This window comes from Entelurus aequoreus, linkage group LG19, assembly GCF_033978785.1.
Source record: "Entelurus aequoreus isolate RoL-2023_Sb linkage group LG19, RoL_Eaeq_v1.1, whole genome shotgun sequence".
NCBI classification, from domain to species: domain Eukaryota; kingdom Metazoa; phylum Chordata; class Actinopteri; order Syngnathiformes; family Syngnathidae; genus Entelurus; species Entelurus aequoreus.
In genome coordinates, this window is record NC_084749.1 from 36,009,389 (window position 1) to 36,030,886 (window position 21,498).

At 40.9% G+C, this 21,498-nt stretch overlaps 1 protein-coding gene across 2 annotated transcripts in view; it reads right to left on the bottom strand.

Moving 5' to 3' along the window:
* Window positions 1-14,871: 14,871 nt before the first annotated feature.
* The window catches only part of crb1 (crumbs cell polarity complex component 1), a 98,224-nt gene continuing 91,597 nt past the window's right edge, over window positions 14,872-21,498 (bottom strand). For both annotated transcript variants that reach the window (XM_062028416.1, XM_062028417.1), the window contains one exon: window positions 14,872-17,347. In XM_062028416.1, coding sequence (XP_061884400.1) covers window positions 17,117-17,347 — 231 coding nt within the window. In that variant the 3' untranslated portion in view covers window positions 14,872-17,116. The remainder of the gene's footprint in view (window positions 17,348-21,498) is intronic.

The window sequence follows — 21,498 nt, forward strand, 5'->3', positions numbered from 1 at the left end:
TCATAGATGTGACTGTGGAAGTCGCTTCCTAGCGGTCCCACTGACAGACACTTCACAGGAGCCAAGTGTGCCGTTTTAACAAAGTTTAAATGCACATAAACTACCGTTCAAAAGTTTGGGGTCACATTGAAATGTCCTTATTTTCAATGAAGATAACTTTAAACTAGTCTTAACTTTAAAGAAATACACTCTATACATTGCTAATGTGTTAAATGACTATTCTAGCTGCAAATGTCTGGTTTTTGGTGCAATATCTACATAGGTGTATAGAGGCCCATTTCCAGCAACTATCACTCCCGTGTTCTAATGGTACAATGTGTTTGCTCATTGGCTCAGAAGGCTAATTGATGATTAGAAAACCCTTGTGCAATCATGTTCACACATCTGAAAACAGTTTAGCTCGTTACAGAAGCTACACAACTGACCTTCCTTTGAGCAGATTGAGTTTCTGGAGCATCACATTTGTGGGGTCAATTAAACGCTCAAAATGGCCAGAAAAAGAGAACTTTCATCTGAAACTCGACAGTCTATTCTTGTTCTTAGAAATGAAGGCTATTCCACAAAATTGTTTGGGTGACCCCAAACTTTTGAACGGTAGTGTAGGTTTTTATCAAAGTCTTTCTTCCGCAGAACGTGACCTTTCAGTCACGTCCGTATCCTCTCTCTCCTCCTGCTCCCGGCCGCTTACTGTTAAAGACAATAGATGATTAGATTACCACGTACCACCTGTGAAATCTAATCACCTGCCAGCTGTGTCTCGCCGTCAGCACTGCCACGCCGCCGTCTGATGGTGCTCTGTCCTCAGCACCATGGACAGAGGCGGTGACCTTTGGCAACGTCTCCCTCCACAGTGACGAAGCGACGGTTTGATTCAAACAACAATGGCGGCTTGATTCTGCTGTTGCAACTGGTTTGTCGAATCTATCAAATATTCATTCTTTAAAAGATGAACAGAGAACGGGTTTGAAGGCATTTATTGGTGGCAGACCGGGTTTGGCAAGAGCTTGATTTACCAAATCGCTCCACTGGTGGTGAAGGAAACGAGACGAGTGCAGAACCCAGTGGTTATAATTCTCCCCGCTGATTGCTCTGGTAGAGGATCAGATCCGTGAGGATGGATTATTGGGGGTAACGAAATCCTCCGAGGACGTTGCCATCTCGTATTCGGTAGTCCCGAGTCATGGCTAAGCGACAAATGGCGAACCATGCTTACATCAGAGGTGTACCAGAACAACCTGGTGGGAATAGTTGTCGACGAGGTTCATGTCACGTATAAATAGTAAGTTAAAGGCCTACTGAAACCCACTACTACCGACCACGCAGTCTGATAGTTTATATATCAATGATGAAATCTTAACATTGCAACACATGCCAATACGGCATGTGTTGCATTTAAAATTGCACTTACAAAGTGCAATTTTAAATTTCCTGCGACACTTCCGGTTGAAAACGTCTAGATATGATGACGTATGCGCGTGACGTCACGGAGAGAACGGAAGTATTCGGACCCCATTGGATCCAATACAAAAAAGGTCTGTTTTCATCCCAAAATTCCGCAGTATTCTGGACATCTGTGTTGGTGAATCTTTTGCAATTTGTTTAATGAACAATGGAGACTGCAAAGAAGAAAGCTGTAGGTGGGATCGGTGTATTAGCGGCGGACTACAGCAACACAACCAGGAGGACTTTGAGATGGATAGCAGACGCGCTAGCCGCCGACCTCACCTTGACTTCCTCCGTCTCCGGGCCGCCGACCGCATCGGTGATCGGGTGAAGTCCTTTGTCGCTCTGTCGATCGCTGGAACGCAGGTGAGCACGGGTGTTGATGAGCAGATGAGGGCTGGCTGGCGTAGGTGCAGAGCTAATGTTTTTAGCATAGCTCTGTGAGGTCCTGTTGCTAAGTTAGCTTCAATGGCGTCGTTAGCAACAGCATTGTTAAGCTTCGCCAGGCTGGAAAGCATTAACCGTGTAGTTACATGTACATGGTTTAATAGTATTGTTGATCTTCTGTCTATCCTTCCAGTCAGGGGTTTATTTACCGTCATTTCTGGACTATAAGCCGCACCTGACTATAAGCCGCACCAGCTAAATTTAGGGGAAAATACAGATTGCTCCATATATAAGCCGCACCCGACTATAAGCCGCAGGGTTTTGATGTGTAATTACCGTAGTATATAGGGGTTCCTGCTACCACGGAGGGGATTGTCGGGACAGAGATGACTGTTTGGGAACGCAAAGCGTCCCATTTATTAACAATAAATCTTTCACTCAAACTTTCACATCTTTAACATGGCGAACAGCATTTGTGCAGAGTACAAATAATACGACGTTATTACCGGTAGTGACGGTAGTCAGTCTTTAATCACTGGTCATAGTCTTCCTCCTGCGTACTAAAACCACCGAAATCCTCTTCGTCTGTGTCGGAGAAGAACAGGTCCAAAATGGCGTCGCCAGCCACTTTCTCTCCTTCGTCAGTGGAATCAACAGCTTCGGCTTCGTCAGCCGTTCCGCCGTCCTCTTCATCATCACCACGCAGCAGTCCAGCTTTTCCAAAGCCGTTGATGACCGTGGATGTTTTCACACTTTTCCATGCCGTCAGGATCCACTGGCAGACTTGAGCAAAAGTTGCTTTTCGCATGCGACCAGTTTTGGTGAATGATTTCTCACCGTTAGTCATCCATGCCTCCCACTGAAGTCGTAGTGCCATTTTAAAAGCACGATTCCCACTGATGTCCAGTGGCTGCAAATGCTGCGTTGTGCCCCCAGGAATCACAGCTGGAATAGAGTTTGTGCTCTTGATGGCTGCTTTCACAGAATCTGTTATATGGGCTCTCATGCTGTCCAAAACGAGCAGTGCTTTTTTTTGGTGAAAAAATCCCCCAGGTCGCTTGACATAGCACTCATTCAGCCATTCCTTCATAACGCTTTCCATCATCCACCCTTTCTGGTTGACTTTTATGGAGATGTCTTTCGGGAATTTTTCATTTGGCATAGTAATCCGTTTAAAAATCACCATCGGTGGAAGCTTTAGTCCGGATGCTGTGCAGCCCAGAACACAAGGGAAATGTCCAGTTGTTCTCAGTGTGATGGACGATTCACCTTTTTTGTTAACAGTCCTTGTGAGAGGCAAGTCAAAGGAAAGAGGCACTTCATCCATGTTTATTATCTCGTCCGGTCCGATGGAATATTCCTCTATTTTTCTTTGTGTGAATTCGCGGAAGTTTGCTATTTTCTCCTCGTAGTCGGCAGGGAGTTGCTGACTCAGAGTCGTCCGTGCCCTAATGGACAGCCCCTTTCGTCTCATAAATCTGACACACCATGATGGTCCGCCTCTAAAATCTTGAATATTCATTTCTTTGGCGGTTGTTTGGGCTTTCAGTGGGATCTGCACGGTGGAAACACCCCGGCCGTCTGCTCTCTCTGTCTTCACCCAGTCCTCAAGAAAGTTTTCAAGTTCCGGCCATCTGCTTTTATTACCTCTGAAGGATTTTTTTGTCTTTTTGCATTGAATCAGTTCTTCATGCTGCCGTCTCCAACGTCTCACCATTGATTCGTTGATGTCAAGGGTACGTGCTGCAGCTCTATTCCCTTCTTTGACATCCAAATTGATTGCCTTTAAGTTAAACGCAGCATCATATGCACCTCTACGTTTGTTTTCCATATTGTTTTCCAAACTGTCGCTGACGCTCTCCTACTCTTTATTTTGCTCTCGTTACCTGGCGCAAGATGGCTGCCTCGGTCTGGCGCATCTTCGGTAGTGTGCGCCCTTGGTTACCGTAAGCCGTAAAAAAGCCGTAAAATAGCCGCACCGTCGTAAAAGCCGCACGGACCAAAACGAGGGAAAAAAGTAGCGGCTTATAGTCCGGAAATTACGGTATTTTGTTTCTATCTGCATTTGAGCCCGATGCTATTACGTTAGTTCCGTAGCTAAAGTGTTTCGCCGATGTATTGTCGTGGAGATAAAAGTCACTGTGAATGTCCATTTCGCGTTCTCGACTTTCATTTTCAAGAGGATATAGTATCCGAGGTGGTTTAAAATACAAATCCGTGATCCACAATAGAAAAAGGAGAAAGTGTGGAATCCAATGAACCCTTGTACCTAAGTTACGGTCAGAGTGAAAAAAGATACATCCTGCACTGCACGCTAGTCCTTCACTCTTACGTTCCTCATCCACAAATCTTTCATCCTCGCTCAAATTAATGGGATAATCGTCGCTTTCTCTGTCCAAATCTCTCTCGCTCTGTTGTAAACAACGGGGAATTGTGAGGAATCCTTCCTCCTGTGACGTCACGCTACTTCCGGTATAGGCAAGGGTTTTTTTTTTATCAGCGACCAAAAGTTGCGAACTTTATTGTCGATGTTCTCTACTAAATCCTTTCAGCAAAAATATGGCAATATCGCGAAATGATCAAGTATGACACACAGAATGGATCTGCTAGCCCCGTTTAAATTAAAAAAAATTCATTTCAGTAGGACTTTAAAAACCCTACAGTTATTTTCTTTGCACAAACGACATGGATGGTCTACTGACATCGCTGCGATGTTTCAGTAAAAGTTCTCTAACTTTTTGCTCTGTCGTTATCCAATATGTCGGCTGTTCTGTTTTGGATTCTCCAGCGTCGCTCTCATCAGCGTCACATGTTGATTTCCACGTGAGTGCTTGAAGTAGCACGTCATTCAAGATAACGGACAAGTGCTTTATCCAAGGCCCCGCCTTCTGAAATACATCTCCTATCGAGAAGTCCCAGATCCTTGTGTGGAGCTCAGCAAACTACAAGGATCTGGCGAGAGTCAGGTTACAAACTCGCCACAAAATTAACGATAAGAAGATTGATTTTTCAAAATATTATTTTAAAGATTGAAAGTTGCCATCAGTCCCACGTGGGTGCTCGGGGTTTTTAGAGTCTCAAAAAGTAGATCTGTGGCTAGATAGCATGGCTGCAGAGAAAATGTATTCTATACCCGATTCTAAATCGATACATAATTAACCTACATACATAAAAAACCTATTATTTTAAGAATCAATTTTAATACGTTTTTTTAGGGCTTACTCGTTGAAAAGTTTTTATTATAATTTTTATACCAAACAATATATTGTGGGCATTGGTTTGAATCAAGACTCAATGTTGAATGGAACTAAATCGTGAGTTGTTGTAAGATTCCCATAGACTATGAAGAGTCTCGCTAAGTTGGCAACACTGAATCCTCCTGCTTGTCTTCTTATTCTCTGGAAGATCAGGCGAATATGAGGTCTGCTAAGAAGCTACGATGTCATCAGTGTTGTAACAACAAGCTACATTTACAGACAGTCCCATCATAATGTGTTTATTTATATGTCAGAGTAAACAGGTAGCTTATTGTGACGGTCCGCCACAAATAAATATGTGTATGGGAAACATGAGTACCGGGAACAAGAAGGTTCCTTCCTGTGAGCCTTTGTTTTTTGGGGGTGTACACAACTCAAAGTAGTCATAAAGTACAATATGACTGTAAACTTAACAAGTACTATGAATATGATCCAAATGTACACAGTTCCTGCAGGTGGAAAAGGGACGAAAGAGTATGCAATATTAAAATCCAACAGTCCTGGGAATGTTTTAAAGAAAAGTTTGTGTGTTTGTGACCAAATGACCTGATATGAACTCAGGCATTTTTTTCCCCCACTTCCTGTCGCTTATTTTCGGTTAGCTAGTCGCTTGTCTTATTTCATTACGTTATTACTTCCTTTCAATTCCTTTTTTTATCACTTAGGTCAAAAGGCATTTCAAAAAGTGTTCTCAGAGGACTTGATCAAATTAATTTCATAATTTAAATTTAATATTTTCAGTATTTTTTTTCTTGACTATATTTGACATGAATAATATATAATTGGTGTTGTATGTTGTAAAGGACACCTCATTTGAATGTTTTAGATGTTATTTTTGAAAGACTATATATAAATATATATAAAAAGAATTAATGCCTGTATGTTCAGCGCTTTATTCCGCTTCTATTCATCATTCGTGAATAAAAAGCATGAATTTCAGTATTTAACAACACAAAAACATCATTCTGCCTTGTATTGGGTTGCATTGTATTGACATCATTTGCCTTGTTTTTACATTTATTAGCATCTTGCTGTAAATAAGTAAACCATAGAAAAGAAATATGTGAGCGGAGAACTACTGCTGTGAGTGAAATATACAAATAAAGAAATCTTGGTCTCTGTTTACACTAATAAAACTATTAAACGGTCACATTTCAACATGGCAGAAGAAGGTGTAGCCAACAGTGCTAATGTAGCGTTGATGATCATCAAAACATTCTAAATAATATTGTCACAAAGTTATTTTGGTACCTTCTGATTCTGTGCACACTTTGCATGTTCCGGCTGTGGCCAAAACAACAGTTGAATGGTACAAGTGCACCTGTTGTACGCACTGTGAAGTGGAAATAAAGAATACGCTTTCTTGCAACACGCCGATTCACTTTTGTCCACAATTGTGTGTCTCGTGAAAAAATGCATGGAACAACATTTATCCTGGTAAGCTGGAGCCTATCCCAGCTGACGTAGTTGACTCAGTCTTTGTAAAGTGAACAACATTATTGCAGCTCAGTCTTCCCATTTAAAAAAAATAGTTTTTTTCCCATTAGTCTGTGCCAAAATGTTCTGTTTTCTACTTTAACCAGAGTGCTACATGTCCATTAATTGTTACTTTTTTTTTACTGTAACCCTGCCAACTAACCCACTTCATTGCTGAATTACTGCAGTCCTGCATGGCACAGATAACACATTCCTTCTTACAGCAGATTCAATTATGAGCAAGATTGAATTGTTTTCTTCATTTTTTTCGCCTTTTCCCTCTTCCTTTTCCCGACCCCCCCCCCCCCAAAAAAAAAATAAAAAAAATAAAAGTAAGATTAACTATCCAAAGTCTATCAAAAATGCTTATTTTATACATATTTTTCCTCACTATTTTACTAACTGAAGTGCTATTTTTTCAAACTTTAATTGTATTAAGGAAAATTTAATTCAAACCAGATATTTTTACTTACCAAAAATTGCAAAAAAAAGTTTTTTTAATTCAAGATTAACGATTTAAAGTCAATATAAAAAAAAATGCCTTACTTTTTACCAACATATTTTTTCTTACTATGTTTTTATCGATTGACTTAGCTGAAGTAATATTTTCTCAAACTTTCATTTTATTAAGGAAAATCTCATCTGAACAATAATTTTTATATACAATAATAATAACAATATATATATATATATATATTGTTTTATTTTTACCCCTGGGAACATGCTTTATCAGTATCATGCAGTATCATACTTCAAACCCTGGTCAAAAAGCTGCACACTAAAAACTCTTGGCTTCCTCATTTTAATTGAAAAAAAAAATCACAAATTGTTTCATTGTTTTTTTTATATATATTGCGATCCTGAATTTATTATTGATTGAGTTTATTTAATTGTATTTCTCAGTATCAAATGGTTCAAGTTGGTCAAAATATGTTTATAGTTTTGATAAGGATTACTTTTTCTTTTTTTCAGACAAATGAATGCCTCTTTCAGACAATGGGCTCACCACCCATAGCAGGGGTCATAGAGGTCGGGTGCGATGTGAGCTGGGCGGCAGCCGAAGGCAGGGCACTTGGCGGTCCGATCCTCGGCTACAGAAGCTAGCTCTTGGGACGTGGAACGTCACCTCGCTGGGGGGGAAGGAGCTTGAGCTAGTGCGCGAGGTGGAGAAGTTCCGACTAGACATAGTCGGACTCACTTCGACGCACAGCAAGGGCTCTGGAACCAGTTCTCTCGAGAGGGGCTGGACTCTCTTCTACTCTGGCGTTGCCGGCAGTGAGAGGCGACGGGCTGGGGTGGAAATTCTTGTTGCCCCCCGGCTCAGAGCCTGCATGTTGGAGTTCAACCCGGTGGACGAGAGGGTAACTTCCCTCCGCCTTCGGGTGGGGGAACGGGTCCTGACTGTGGTTTGCGCTTACGCACCAAACCGCAGCTCAGAGTACCCACCCTTTTTGGATTCACTCGAGGGAGTACTTGAGAGTGCTCCCCCGGGTGATTCCCTCGTTCTACTGGGGGACTTCAACGCTCATGTTGGCAGCGACAGTGAAACCTGGAGAGGCGTGATTGGGAAGAATGGCCGCCCGGATCTGAACCCGAGCGGTGTTTTGTTATTGGACTTTTGTGCCCGTCACAGATTGTCCATAACAAACACCATGTTCAAACGTAAGGGTGTCCATATGTGCACTTGGCACCAGGATACCCTAGGCCGCAGTTCCATGATCGACTTTGTAGTTGTGTCGTCGGATTTGCGGCCTCATGTTTTGGACACTCGGGTGAAGAGAGGGGCGGAGCTTTCTACCGATCACCACCTGGTGGTGAGTTGGCTGCTATGGTGGGGGAGGATGCCGGACAGACCTGGCAGGTCCAAACGCATTGTGAGGGTTTGCTGGGAACGTCTGGCAGAGTCTCCTGTCAGAGAGAGTTTCAATTCCCACCTCCGGGAGAACTTTGAACATGTCACGAGGGAGGTGCTGGACATTGAGTCCGAATGGACCATGTTCCGCACCTCTATTGTCGAGGCGGCTGATTGGAGCTGTGGCCGCAAGGTAGTTGGTGCCTGTCGTGGCGGTAATCCTAGAACCCGTTGGTGGACACCGGCGGTGAGGGATGCCGTCAAGCTGAAGAAGGAGTCCTATCGGGTTCTTTTGGCTCATAGGACTCCTGAGGCAGCGGACAGGTACCGACAGGCCAAGCGGTGTGCGGCTTCGGCGGTCGCGGAGGCAAAAACTCGGACATGGGAGGAGTTCGGGGAAGCCATGGAAAACGACTTCCGGACGGCTTCGAAGCGATTCTGGACCACCATCCGCCGCCTCAGGAAGGGGAAGCAGTGCACTATCAACACCGTGTATGGTGAGGATGGTGTTCTGCTGACCTCGACTGCGGATGTTGTGGATCGGTGGAGAGAATACTTCGAAGACCTCCTCAATCCCACCAACACGTCTTCCTATGAGGAAGTAGTGCCTGGGGAATCTGTGGTGGGCTGAGGTTGCTGAGGTAGTTAAAAAGCTCCTCGGTGGCAAGGCCCCGGGGGTGGATGAGATCCGCCCGGAGTTCCTTAAGGCTCTGGATGCTGTGGGGCTGTCTTGGTTGACAAGACTCTGCAGCATCGCGTGGACATCGGGGGCGGTACCTCTGGATTGGCAGACCGGGGTGGTGGTTCCTCTCTTTAAGAAGGGGAACCGGAGGGTGTGTTCTAACTATCGTGGGATCACACTCCTCAGCCTTCCCGGTAAGGTCTATTCAGGTGTGCTGGAGAGGAGGCTACGCCGGATAGTCGAACCTCGGATTCAGGAGGAACAGTGTGGTTTTCGTCCTGGTCGTGGAACTGTGGACCAGCTCTATACTCTCGGCAGGGTCCTTGAGGGTGCATGGGAGTTTGCCCAACCAGTCTACATGTGTTTTGTGGACTTGGAGAAGGCATTCGACCGTGTCCCTCGGGAAGTCCTGTGGGTAGTGCTCAGAGAGTATGGGGTATCGGACTGTCTGATTGTGGCGGTCCGCTCCCTGTATGATCAGTGCCAGAGTTTGGTCCGCATTGCCGGCAGTAAGTCGGACACGTTTCCAGTGAGAGTTGGACTCCGCCAAGGCTGCCCTTTGTCACCGATTCTGTTCATAACTTTTATGGACAGAATTTCTAGGCGCAGTCAAGGCGTTGAGGGGATCTGGTTTGGTGGCTGCAGGATTAGGTCTCTGCTTTTTGCAGATGATGTGGTCCTGATGGCTTCATCTGGCCAGGATCTTCAGCTCTCGCTGGATCGGTTCGCAGCTGAGTGTGAAGCGACTGGGATGAAAATCAGCACCTCCAAGTCCGAATCCATGGTTCTCGCCCGGAAAAGGGTGGAGTGCCATCTCCGGGTTGCGGAGGAGACCCTGCCCCAAGTGGAGGAGTTCAAGTACCTCGGAGTCTTGTTCACGAGTGAGGGAAGAGTGGATTGTGAGATCGACAGGCGGATCGGTGCGGCGTCTTCAGTAATGCGGACGCTGTATCGATCCGTTGTGGTGAAGAAGGAGCTGAGCCGGAAGGCAAAGCTCTCAATTTACAGGTCGATCTACGTTCCCATCCTCACCTATGGTCATGAGCTTTGGGTTATGACCGAAAGGACAAGATCACGGGTACAAGCGGCCGAAATGAGTTTCCTCCGCTGGGTGGCGGGGCTCTCCCTTAGAGATAGGGTGAGAAGCTCTGACATCCGGGGGGAGCTCAAAGTAAAGCCACTGCTCCTCCACATCGAGAGGAGCCAGATGAGGTGGTTCGGGCATCTGGTCAGGATGCCACCCGAACGCCTCCCTAGGGAGGTGTTTAGGGCACGTCCGACCGGTAGGAGGCCACGGGGAAGACCCAGGACACGTTGGGAAGACTATGTCTCCCGGCTGGCCTGGGAACGCCTCGGGATCCCCCGGGAGGAGCTGGACGAAGTGGCTGGGGAGAGGGAAGTCTGGGCTTCCCTGCTTAGGCTGCTGCCCCCGCGACCCGACCTCGGATAAGCGGAAGAAGATGGATGGATGGATGGATGGATGGAAATTAATGCTATTTAAATATTTTCTGTTACAGACTAAAAACAATGTTAGTTATTTTTGGTAGTAAGTTTTTTTTTCTTTCTTTCTTTTTGTTTCCTTTAATGTTGCTAAGGATTCAATATCATGCAGAGGTGTACTTATAACAAATCCATAGATAAATGATACCATTTATAGTTGCGGCTGAGAGTGGGGGGGGGGGTTACAGAAAATAATTGAGAAGCAGAGAGAGAGAGAGAAAACATGGCAGAGAGTTTCAGCTAGTGGGCGAGGGACAAGATTATGTGCTGAAATAACATCAGAAAATGCAAAATGTGGGCAGTTTGCTCTCTGTAAATGAAAATGTTTTATTCTTAAGACACAAATCAAGTCTACGTCGGCACCTAATAAGAAATAAATGAACAGATGCTACTGATTGAATGTATGTGGGACAGACAGTACAAATACAAAGAGTACACACAATAACAGCACACTACACATCTTTCTGAAGACACACTAAAAGGCACACGTGTCGTACAACCAAAGCACGTTCTTGATAGCAAAACCAATATTTTAATATTTTGCAAGCTTGTACCTTTTTGTTTATTTGTAACTTTACAAACACAACATTTGTGTCATAGTTCTTACTCATTTTATGATCTTTGTGTAGAAGGCAACAATATCCTAACAATTCTAAGGCAAACTGTTGAAAAATGGCCTGTAGTACCCAGCTGTGACCAGTAGAGGCGCTGGCAACTCTGGGCAATATTAAAACTAGGGCTGTCTCTCCTGATACAATACTGATATTGGAGCCTTGAGTATCAGCCGATACCAATTTTATTATGATAACGATATCAGCACGAATCATACGTACACGTATTCTTTTGTAGAGTGGAATGTTAGAAAGGTTTGATCAAGTGAAATTAGCCAGAGGACAATTCTATGAAAACACTGACCTTGTGACAGATTTTGAAGTGGAGGGTAATTGGATTTTTGGAGACACCTATTGGTCACAATAATTCATTAAGCTCATGACGCAGTAAATTGAATGATGCGGATACGTTTGTTACTGGATACTTTTGATGCACTTCTGCCTTGGAGACTTCGTATGTGTAGTAACATGCAACTATAAATTTTGATACTTGTTTATATTGACAAATGTCGTGTTTTAGAACACTTGTTTATGTGTAGCTTGTGTGCTTAGCTGTTGTGTAGTTGCTGCTTGTGTGCTAATTGGACAACATTTACATGTTAATTGGCTGTCCAGCTTTGCACAAGCAAACACGCTGCAGGATTGCTTGTATTGGAGATTTGAGGTGCAAGCCGATATCCATCCATCCATCCATCCATTTTTCTACCGCTTGTCCCTTTCTGGGACGCGGGGGTTGCTGGAACCTATCCTGCATTCGGGCGGAAGGCGGGGTACACCCTGGACAAGTCGCAACCTCATCGCAGGGCCAACACAGATAGACAGACAACATTCACACTCACATTCACACACTAGGGCCAATTTAGTGTTGCCAATCAACCTATCCCCAGGTGCATGTCTTTGGAGGTGGGAGGAAGCCGGAGTACCCGGAGGGAACCCACGCAGTCACGGGGAGAACATGCAAACTATTTATTTTCTGATATCGGAGTGATATTAATGTCGGGTGTGTACACTCCTAATTATTACTTTGCTGTTACTTATGACTGCTAAAGTATATACTGTAGATCCCTGCTCGTTGTTACCTAAAGACGGACTAATAAAAAAACAACCTTAAACTACTTTTGATGCTCTCATCCAGGAGCGTCAAACTCATTTTCATCGCAGTTACAGAAGCTTCATGATATTTTTGTTGTGATCGCAGCAATTCATGCACATTCAACTAACCATCCAAATTATGCAACTTTACTCATTCCCTGCACATTTTGGCCAATCATCGACATTTTCCTCAATTTCAACTTGTTCTAGCAGCACTCGAATGCAAACCAATCAATCCCTGCATCACCAGTGGGTAGATTTTGTGGCGACTCTTTGAAATGTTGCAGGCAAATTAGACTTTTTAGGACATATCTTACACAGAAAAAGTTTACCACATTTTGGGGGGACTTATTATTATTATTAGGGCTGGCAAAAATAGAGTTAACTCAGAGTTGTCCTAAGTGCGGCCCGGGGGGACATTTCAAAAATACTATTTAAAAAAACACCATAGAAAAGTGAAATAAAGGCCATGCAGGCTGTTTTTTTCTTCTTTCTTTCTTTCTTTTTCTTTTTCTCAAAAAATTATAATGAATGAAAATCAATGTTACGAATTATTGACTTATTTACGACTCCAAATAATTCACATCAAATATTTTTGGGGGAAATATTGCATATTGTTTGGTTTGCCATATTAAAACTACGTTTTTTTCCTTTGACAAAAAGGACATAAAATAAACAAACAAAAAAACATTTAAAAATACAAACTTATAATGAACTGATAAACCTAAAATTGATCCAGAAACTTAAGTGTTAAAATTAAAAATATAATATGAGATAGGCTCCAGACCCCCCTGCGACCCCATGAGGGACAAGCGGTAGACAATGGATGGAAGGATATAAATATACGTGTATATATATTTATACAGTATATATGTACAGTATACACACATATATATGTGTGTATACTGTGCTGCTTCTGGTAATATATATATATATATATATATATATATATATATATATATATATATATATATATATATATATATATATATATATATATATATATATGTGTGTGTGTATACATATATGTATACAAATGTATTTATTTGTTTACAATATATTGACAGATAGACCTGAAGTTGATCCCGATATTTACTGTAAGCTTTCAATGATAACATGAAAATGCAAATAATATATGAAATGTTTTTGACTGAGACAATTTTGGGTCCCCAGGACCAAACTTGAGGGGAGTCCTAAAGTTGAAAAAAAAAAAGTCTATATATTGTATTGTTTTAGAAAATGAAAAAAACCAAAAGTGCTCCCGCATGCTTTATTTTTTCAGTGTGCGGCCCTCGTGGAAAAAGTTTGGACACCCCCGAGTTAACTCGTGTGATTAACTCGGGTTTTAATCTCACAAGCGTGGATGCTTTCCTGAAAAGTATGAATTGTTATACGCTTGATGAAAGACTCGCTCGCTCGAATTTCACTCCAAAATAAACCCAGATGGGACTTTAGATAAAACTGTTTGAGCAAATAAATGACGTAAAATTGCATTTTTGTCCAAATATTGAGCTCTTTAAGTTAGTTTAAATCATGGACATTAATAATAACCTGTGATTCATCCAATTTTAAAAGTGTGATTAATCTTATTAAAAGGTTAATAATTTGGCAGAATTTACAGTATTATTACACAATTGCACCTCAATTTGATTATTATCAAAGTTCACCATCAAACATTTGCTTCGGAATATTTGAGTTCAGTTAGTGTCAAATTTTCTTTAACAAGCAAAAAAACAAAACAATGAATTGTCGGTTGTTTCAAATAATATACCGTATTTTCCGCACTATAAGGCGCACCTAAAAACCGCCAATGTTCTCAAAAGCTGACAGTGCGCCTTATAATCCGGTGCGCCTTATATATGGACCAATACTGAGCCATAACAGGTCTCGCAACTACGGGATGCGTAACGTAACCCCAGCCTCTACTGTAGCGTCTATTCTCTGCGCCTTATAATGCGGTGCGCCTTATATATGAACAAAGTTTTCAAATAAGCCATTCATTGAAGGTGCGCCTTATAATCCGGTGCGCCTTATAGTGCGGAAAATACGGTAAAGCAAATAACTGCTTATTACTACATTATTAAAACTATACAGTATATATTTTCTCTCAAACTTGAAATACATTAATCAAGAAAAAGGAAATTATTTATTGACTGGCTTTTGCAGGCCACCTTAAACGAAGTGGCCCCCCGCAGCTTGAGTTTCAAACTCTGTAATATTCCTATTTTCACTTATGAAGTTTTACACGTTACGAGACAATCACAGGTATTCAATATTTACACAACGTCACGTCTTTCGGTGCTGGAAAATGAGGAGTGAACTGACTCGTCATGGCGCCACCTGCTGGGGTCACGGCTGCAGCACACTTGTTTCCCCTGCAGATAGCGCCATCCAACCACTTTCTGCTTAAGTTACCAGGAGAACAATGTTTACCATTTAAAGCAAAGAAAAGAAAAGACATCTACAAAGTTGAAATGGCGCCCCGTGCAAGACCCCCTCTTGGTTTAGTCTTTCAAAATAAAATCAACGTAGAAGGCGAGCACAACGAAGCGTGCAAACAAGTTCAGCGTCATGTGCATTTAGTGAGCGATCGAGCATACGTGCAGCATCAGATGAGTCTCTCCACCGGCGGCGTCTGCGTGATGCTCCACATCTCCACACGGGATCCGTCCTTCTCCTGCCGGCTTGGACTGTAAGTGCCGCGTGTGGCCCGCCGGTTCAGCGTGACCACCAGTGCGGCTGAAGTCAGGATGAGGACCAGGAGGAGGACCACGGACACCAGAGTGACGGCCAGCAGCAGGTCAGAGGTCGCGTCTTCAGCGGTCAGCTAGAAAAAGATGCACGCTAGTTAGCATGTTTCTTCGGTAGTGCTCCTTCGTCATCAAAGCTAAGTGCTATCTCTCCATTTGTGTGCTTCTAAAGGCTTTTTTGCCTTCTTTAGCCCTAAGCTAGCCCCGGTCCGAGGCACCCCGCTCTAAAGACAGCAAGAACTCGACTGGGGGAAGGAAAAAAACGTGAGTATGGCTTTCTGTTCTTCATGCATGGATAGGTTGTGGAGCAGAGTAGCTTTGTAACTTTAAGATGACGTGGACACGCTTTCTAGCGTTAGCTGTAGTCTGCTAACTAGCCCAGTCTGTAGCAGCCTTCAAACTATGGTGAGCCAGTTATGACGCATAACAGTTTTAGCCTATTAGCTAGTCCCACACTGCAGTTTACCGTACACCACACCTTAATTATAGGGGACTCCATCACCCGGAACATACAGCTTAGTAAACCAACCATAATAAAGCACCCGACAATGTAGCTAGTCTGACTCGCAAGAGGCCTAAACACGTACGACAGGCTAATCGCACCACTAGCTACTCGAACATAGTTGTGCACCACGGCTCCAATGACTCTAGGATGAGACAATCAGATATTACAAAGAGGAACATAGCTAGGACTTGTAATCTCGCCAGAAAAATGGCTCGGCATCGAGTACTTGTCTCTGGCCCCCTGCCTGCGAGAAGCAATGATAAGATGTATAGCGGATTAGTCTCGTTTGAAGTTAAAAAGTTAAAGTACCACTGATAGTCACACACACACTAAATGTTGATTATCGGTCCTGCTAGACACCGACACCTATTTAATAAAACTACCTTAACATTTGACAACAAAACAATTACACAAAGCAACTCGGTAAGGAATCTGGGTATTATCTTTGACTCAACTCTCTCATTTGAGTCACACATTAAGAGTGTTACTAAAACGGCCTTCTTTCAACTCTGTAATATCGCTAAAATGCGTCCAATTGTGTCAACCAGCGACGCTGAGATCATTATTCATGCGTTCGTTACGTCTCGTCCCGACTGTAAAAAAATTTTTTTCGGGCCTCCCTATGTCTAGCATTAAAAGATTACAGTTGGTACAAAATGCAACTGCAAGACTTTTGGCAAGAACAAGAAAGTTTGATCATATTACGCCTGTACTGGCTCACCTGCACTGGCTTCCTGTGCACTTAAGACGCGACTTTAAGGTTTTACTAGTAACGTACAAAATACTAAACGCTCTAGCTTATTGTATTGTACTATTTGTTCCGTCCAGAAATCTGCATTCCAAGAACTCCAACTTATTAACTATTCCCAGAGCCCAAAACAAGTCTATAGAGCGTTTTCTACTCGGGCTCCAGTACTCTGGAATGCCTACCGGTAACAATTACAGATGCTACCTCAGTAGAAGCATTTAAGGCCCACTTTAAAACTAATTTATATATGCTAGCCTTTAAATAGACCCCTGTTTAGACCAGTTGACCTGCCACTTCTCTTTTCTGCTATGCCCCCCTCTCCTGCATGGAGAGGTTACCAGGTGACCAGGGATAATCTCTAGAGAGGTACCATTCTGGAGGAGGCCCTAGCTGTTCAACGTCAAGACCACTCCTCTATGACATGGGAGAAGACCTCCTACGACCCTCTGCTAGCTTCCCGATGGACTGGACTCTCACGTTATCATGAATGTAATAATTGAATACCTGTACCCACTTGCTCTCCACTGCAGGGTGTTACCCAGAAGGTGAGTTCCCACATCCTTTACAAGGTTTCTTCTTTGTCCCATTTTGGGCTTTTGGAGTTTTTTCTCGCCCGGATGTGGTTTCAGATCAGAGGATGTTGTTGTGGTTTGTGAAGCCCTTTGAGGCACTAGTGATTAATGGCTGTACAAATACACTTTGATTGATTGATTGAGGAGCATGCTTGCAAATCAATGTGTTGTGTTTTGTTTTCCACTGACACACACACTTACACACACACACACACACACACACACCTCCCCCTCCTTTTGGCTACACCAGGCGCTCCACACGTGCCGCCAAAGTGCTGATGGACAACTCGACGGGTGGGCTGCAACCCACAGAAGCCTCGAGTCGCCTCGGACTCAAACCTCCCCCCGTCTGCCGCCTCTCTCGCAGTTTGGCCAACGTCGCAGCCACAGCGAGCGTCAACGCTATCGCCAGGCCAACCAGACATGGCACCAGCACGGCCGCCACACGTGAGCCGTATGGAGCACGCTTTATCTGTGAGGATCACACACACACACACACACACATACACGCGCACACAGACACACAAACACACACATGAGGCTACCAGATGAATCAATCAGTATTCGATCTTCAAATTAAAAAAAAACAAAGAATCAGTACAATTAGCTTAAACTAGGTGGTATTGTACAATTTTAATTGTATTTATATTTATTGTTGTTTTACTTATTTATAATTTTCATCTTTATTTTATTCATTTGTAATTTGTATTTTTACATTTTTGTATTTTCCATTTTTATTTATTTATTTGGAGTTTAACTTTTATTTAATTCAGCATTTTTTAATCTTATCTATTGGAATTGTCATTGTTACTTAATGTATTTGTATTTTTGTTGTATTTATCTGGATTTTTATTCAATTAATTTGTATTCGTTTTGTTTTCATTACTATGTTTTATTTTTTCAATTTATTTGTATTTTCATTTTCATTTCATTCATACATTTTTTTATATTTATACAATCTATTGGTACTTTCATTATTTATTTGTAATTTTAATTTCTATATAATTTTTGTATTTAATTGTATTTATTTGTATTTTTTGTTTTTGTTTTATATGTATATTTATTATTCTTTTATAAATGTATTGTAAAATTGTATTTTTATTTTATTATTTGGATTTTTATTTAAAATGCAGAATACAATTGGTTTTATCGAAACTGGTGAAACATTGTAAACTGTTGTACAATTTTATTTTAATATGTGTTTTCATTTTTAACTTTATTTGCATTTAGCATTTTTATCTTATTCATCTGTATTTTAATTTGTATATAATTGTTTTTCTTATTTTTATTTTATTGAACTCAATTGTATTTTTATTTTAATTCATTTATATGTATTTTTTTTATTTGCATTGTATTTATTAGTATTTTTTATTGTGTTTGTTTGTATTTTTATTAATTGATCAATTTGTATTTTTATTTATTTGAGATAGGCTCCCCGCCACCCCAAAAGGGACAAGCGGTAGAAAATGGATGGATGGATGTATTTTTTATTTTAGATTTTGATTTATTTGAGAATTTGTTCAATTAAAAAAAAAAATATTTAGGTTTTAAAATGTTGTGTTCTTAAGTGGAGGTATTAGTAGTATTCGAAATGAAGAAGAATAAATAAATAAACAATGCAAACATGCAGTAACCTTCAAACACTCCAAATTTAGAAAAGATCCCAAAGCAAAAACACACACACACCGAAACCTTGTCAGAAATGACAAATTAAACAGGACAAAACAAAACTCAGTTAGTTAAAAAAGTTGGCGGAAGGAAATGTTTCATTTTGTTAAACATTTGTCGCTCTATAACTATATATTACTATGAAGTTGCTCTCGAATACTGTAAAATATAACCATTTAAGTCTTTAAGGACCTGCTACATCCCTCAGGAAGCCTGGGTAACTTTCACATTGTTCTGTGAACTTGCAGAATATCTTTCAAGCATTTGTTTCTGATCTTTTTTACTGTCAATTTCAGTATTTTCCTGTTACCTTTGTTCTATGGTGTTTGTGTGTTATGGATCATTTCTGCCTTTGGACGTTGCTGCGATTGTCCCTGCTGGCCATCGCTGGTACTTCACTAACAGAAGGTTGGGAACGCCTGCTTTACTGTACCCAAGCGTGACCATTAAACGGAGATATGTGATTATGGCGTACCATTCCAGTCCAAGCTCAAATGATATTAATGTTTTTGATGTTTTTTAAACTGTTCTTCATCAAGTAGGGATGGGTACCGGAGTTGGTACTTTAATAATGTGTACAGTAGTGAAATCACTGCCAAAACTCTACAAAGACACAAAAATGTTTTTACTCAATGCCCAACAAAAAAAAAAACACGATTTTCTTCAATTCAAAAAAACAATTCAAAAGTTACAATTCATTTTTTTTGCAAGTAGAAACATATTGTGTAACAAGCTCAACCTGTATGTTAACCTGTAAGTTTCTCCTCTTTTCTGTCCACCATTTTACTCACCAGACTGCTTTTTATTTTTGGCGGATGGCACCATGCGGAAATAACAGTAGCTTTGACAGCCTTAAATTGACTGAGCAGCACCACCTGTCATTGTAGAGTGCGAATTACGGGTGGTCCGAGTGCAAGTGTCTGGATCACGCAGCGTGGAATAATACTGCCAAAAGGAAAATTGTTTTTACAATTGCAAATTGTTTTTATACCTGTAGAAACGTGTTTTTATACTTCATATCATTTTTTAATTGCAGAAATGTGTTTTTATATTTGCGAATACTTTTTTTACTTGAAAAAATATATTTTTATTCTTCAAATCTTTGTTTTACTTGCAGAAAATTGTTTTTATAATTGCAAATCTTTTTTTTTTACTTGAAAAAATGTGTTTTTATTCTTGCGAATCATTTTTTTTTACTTGAACAAAAGAGTTTTTATAATTGCAAAAAAAAATTTTTTTACTTGAAGAAAATTGTTTTTATACTTGCGGCAAAACATTTTTTACATAAGGAAAATTGTTTTTATACTTGCAAAAAAAAAAAGTTTACTTGAAGAAAATAGTTTTTATACTTCAAAATAGTTTTTATGCATCAAATCTTTGTTTTACTTGCAGAAAATTGTTTCTATACTTGCAAATATTTTTTTTACTTGCAGAAAATTGTTTTTATGGTTGCAAAACGTTTTTTTACTTGCAGAAAAAAAAATATTTTCGTGAATCGTTTTTTCACTTGCATAAATTATTTTTATACCTGCAAATATTTTTTTTACTTGCAGAAAATGGTTTTAATACTTGCAAGTCGTTTTTTTGCTTGCAGAAAAATAGTTTTTATACTTGCAAATAATTTTTTAATTGAAGAAAATTGTTTTTATTTTTTTTTACTTCACAATTGTTTTTTCTACTTGCAGAAAAGTGTTGTTTGCAAATAGTTGTTTTTTTTAATTCAAGAAATGTGGTTTTTTTAAAAAACTTGTGAATAGGTTTTTATACCTGCGGAATATTGTTATTTTTCCTGGTAAATCTTTTTTTAACTTTCAGAAAGACATTTTTATTTAAAAATTATGTTTTTTTTTAATTTGTGAATCATTGGGTGTGGGTAGAAATATTTTTGTGTGTTTGTGGAGTTTTGGCAGTCATTTTACTTGTCGGTACTACTGGGTACTGATTCACGTTAAAGCAAACTGCCATATTTCGATACCTTCCTTGCATGTGACGTCAAGTTGCAGACTTGTATTCATAGCGGACTGCTTCTAGTTAATGTGATCATTTTCCATGCCAACAAAACAAGAATGCCTCATAGAAAGAGCTCAAAAGTAAAGCTCCTTTTTACAAAATGCGCTAGCTGGATGATAATTTACATTGGATATGCCATATACATGCTACTGATTATTAGCATGAGCAAGTTTAAATGCGGATTTCAACACCTTCAAATTTAGTATTGAAAACTACAACTAAGATGCACGTTACAATCAAAACAGCTTGTGTGTAATAAGTACAATACTTACAGTGTAAACACTTTGTAGGGTTCAACAAAAGACAAGACTGGTACATTCATCGTAGTGGCAAAGACTACTTTCTGACAAAGTTAAAAAGTTAAAGTTCCAATGATTATTGCACACACACTTAAATGAAAGCATACTTGCAAATGAGACTCAGAAGTGTAAGAAAAGAAGATGGAACAACTGGACAACAGTTATCATATCAGCTCACGGTTAAGAATTTAAATTGCTACGGTATCAATTTCCAAGCACCGGCAATTGGTACGGTATCGGTTCAAATTTGAATGGTACCCATCCCAAATATTAAGTGTCAAATTTGAGTAATCCATTTTGCATCCAGCCCATCAACACCCAAACAGCGTAAAACGCTTCCCTTGCATGCAAACAGGAATCAAGTTGGAACCCCAGCATGCAGTGCAGCAGGAGTGTGATTGTTGACGTTCGTCACAGGACATAAAGAACACTCACGTCAGTTGTCATTGTCGGTGCGGTAGTTGTAACGCTCTGAGCCGCAGCTGTAACATTCTCTTAAGAACCATAGCTACTTAGTCAACAGTCGTTATTGCCATTGGAAAAGTGTACGTAACGAGGCAATATTTAGCTGGTGCACTTTGCAGCCATGACACTCCTTCCTCCTCGCCACAGCCTCTCTGGGAAAGTGCTTACCTGTCACTGCAGC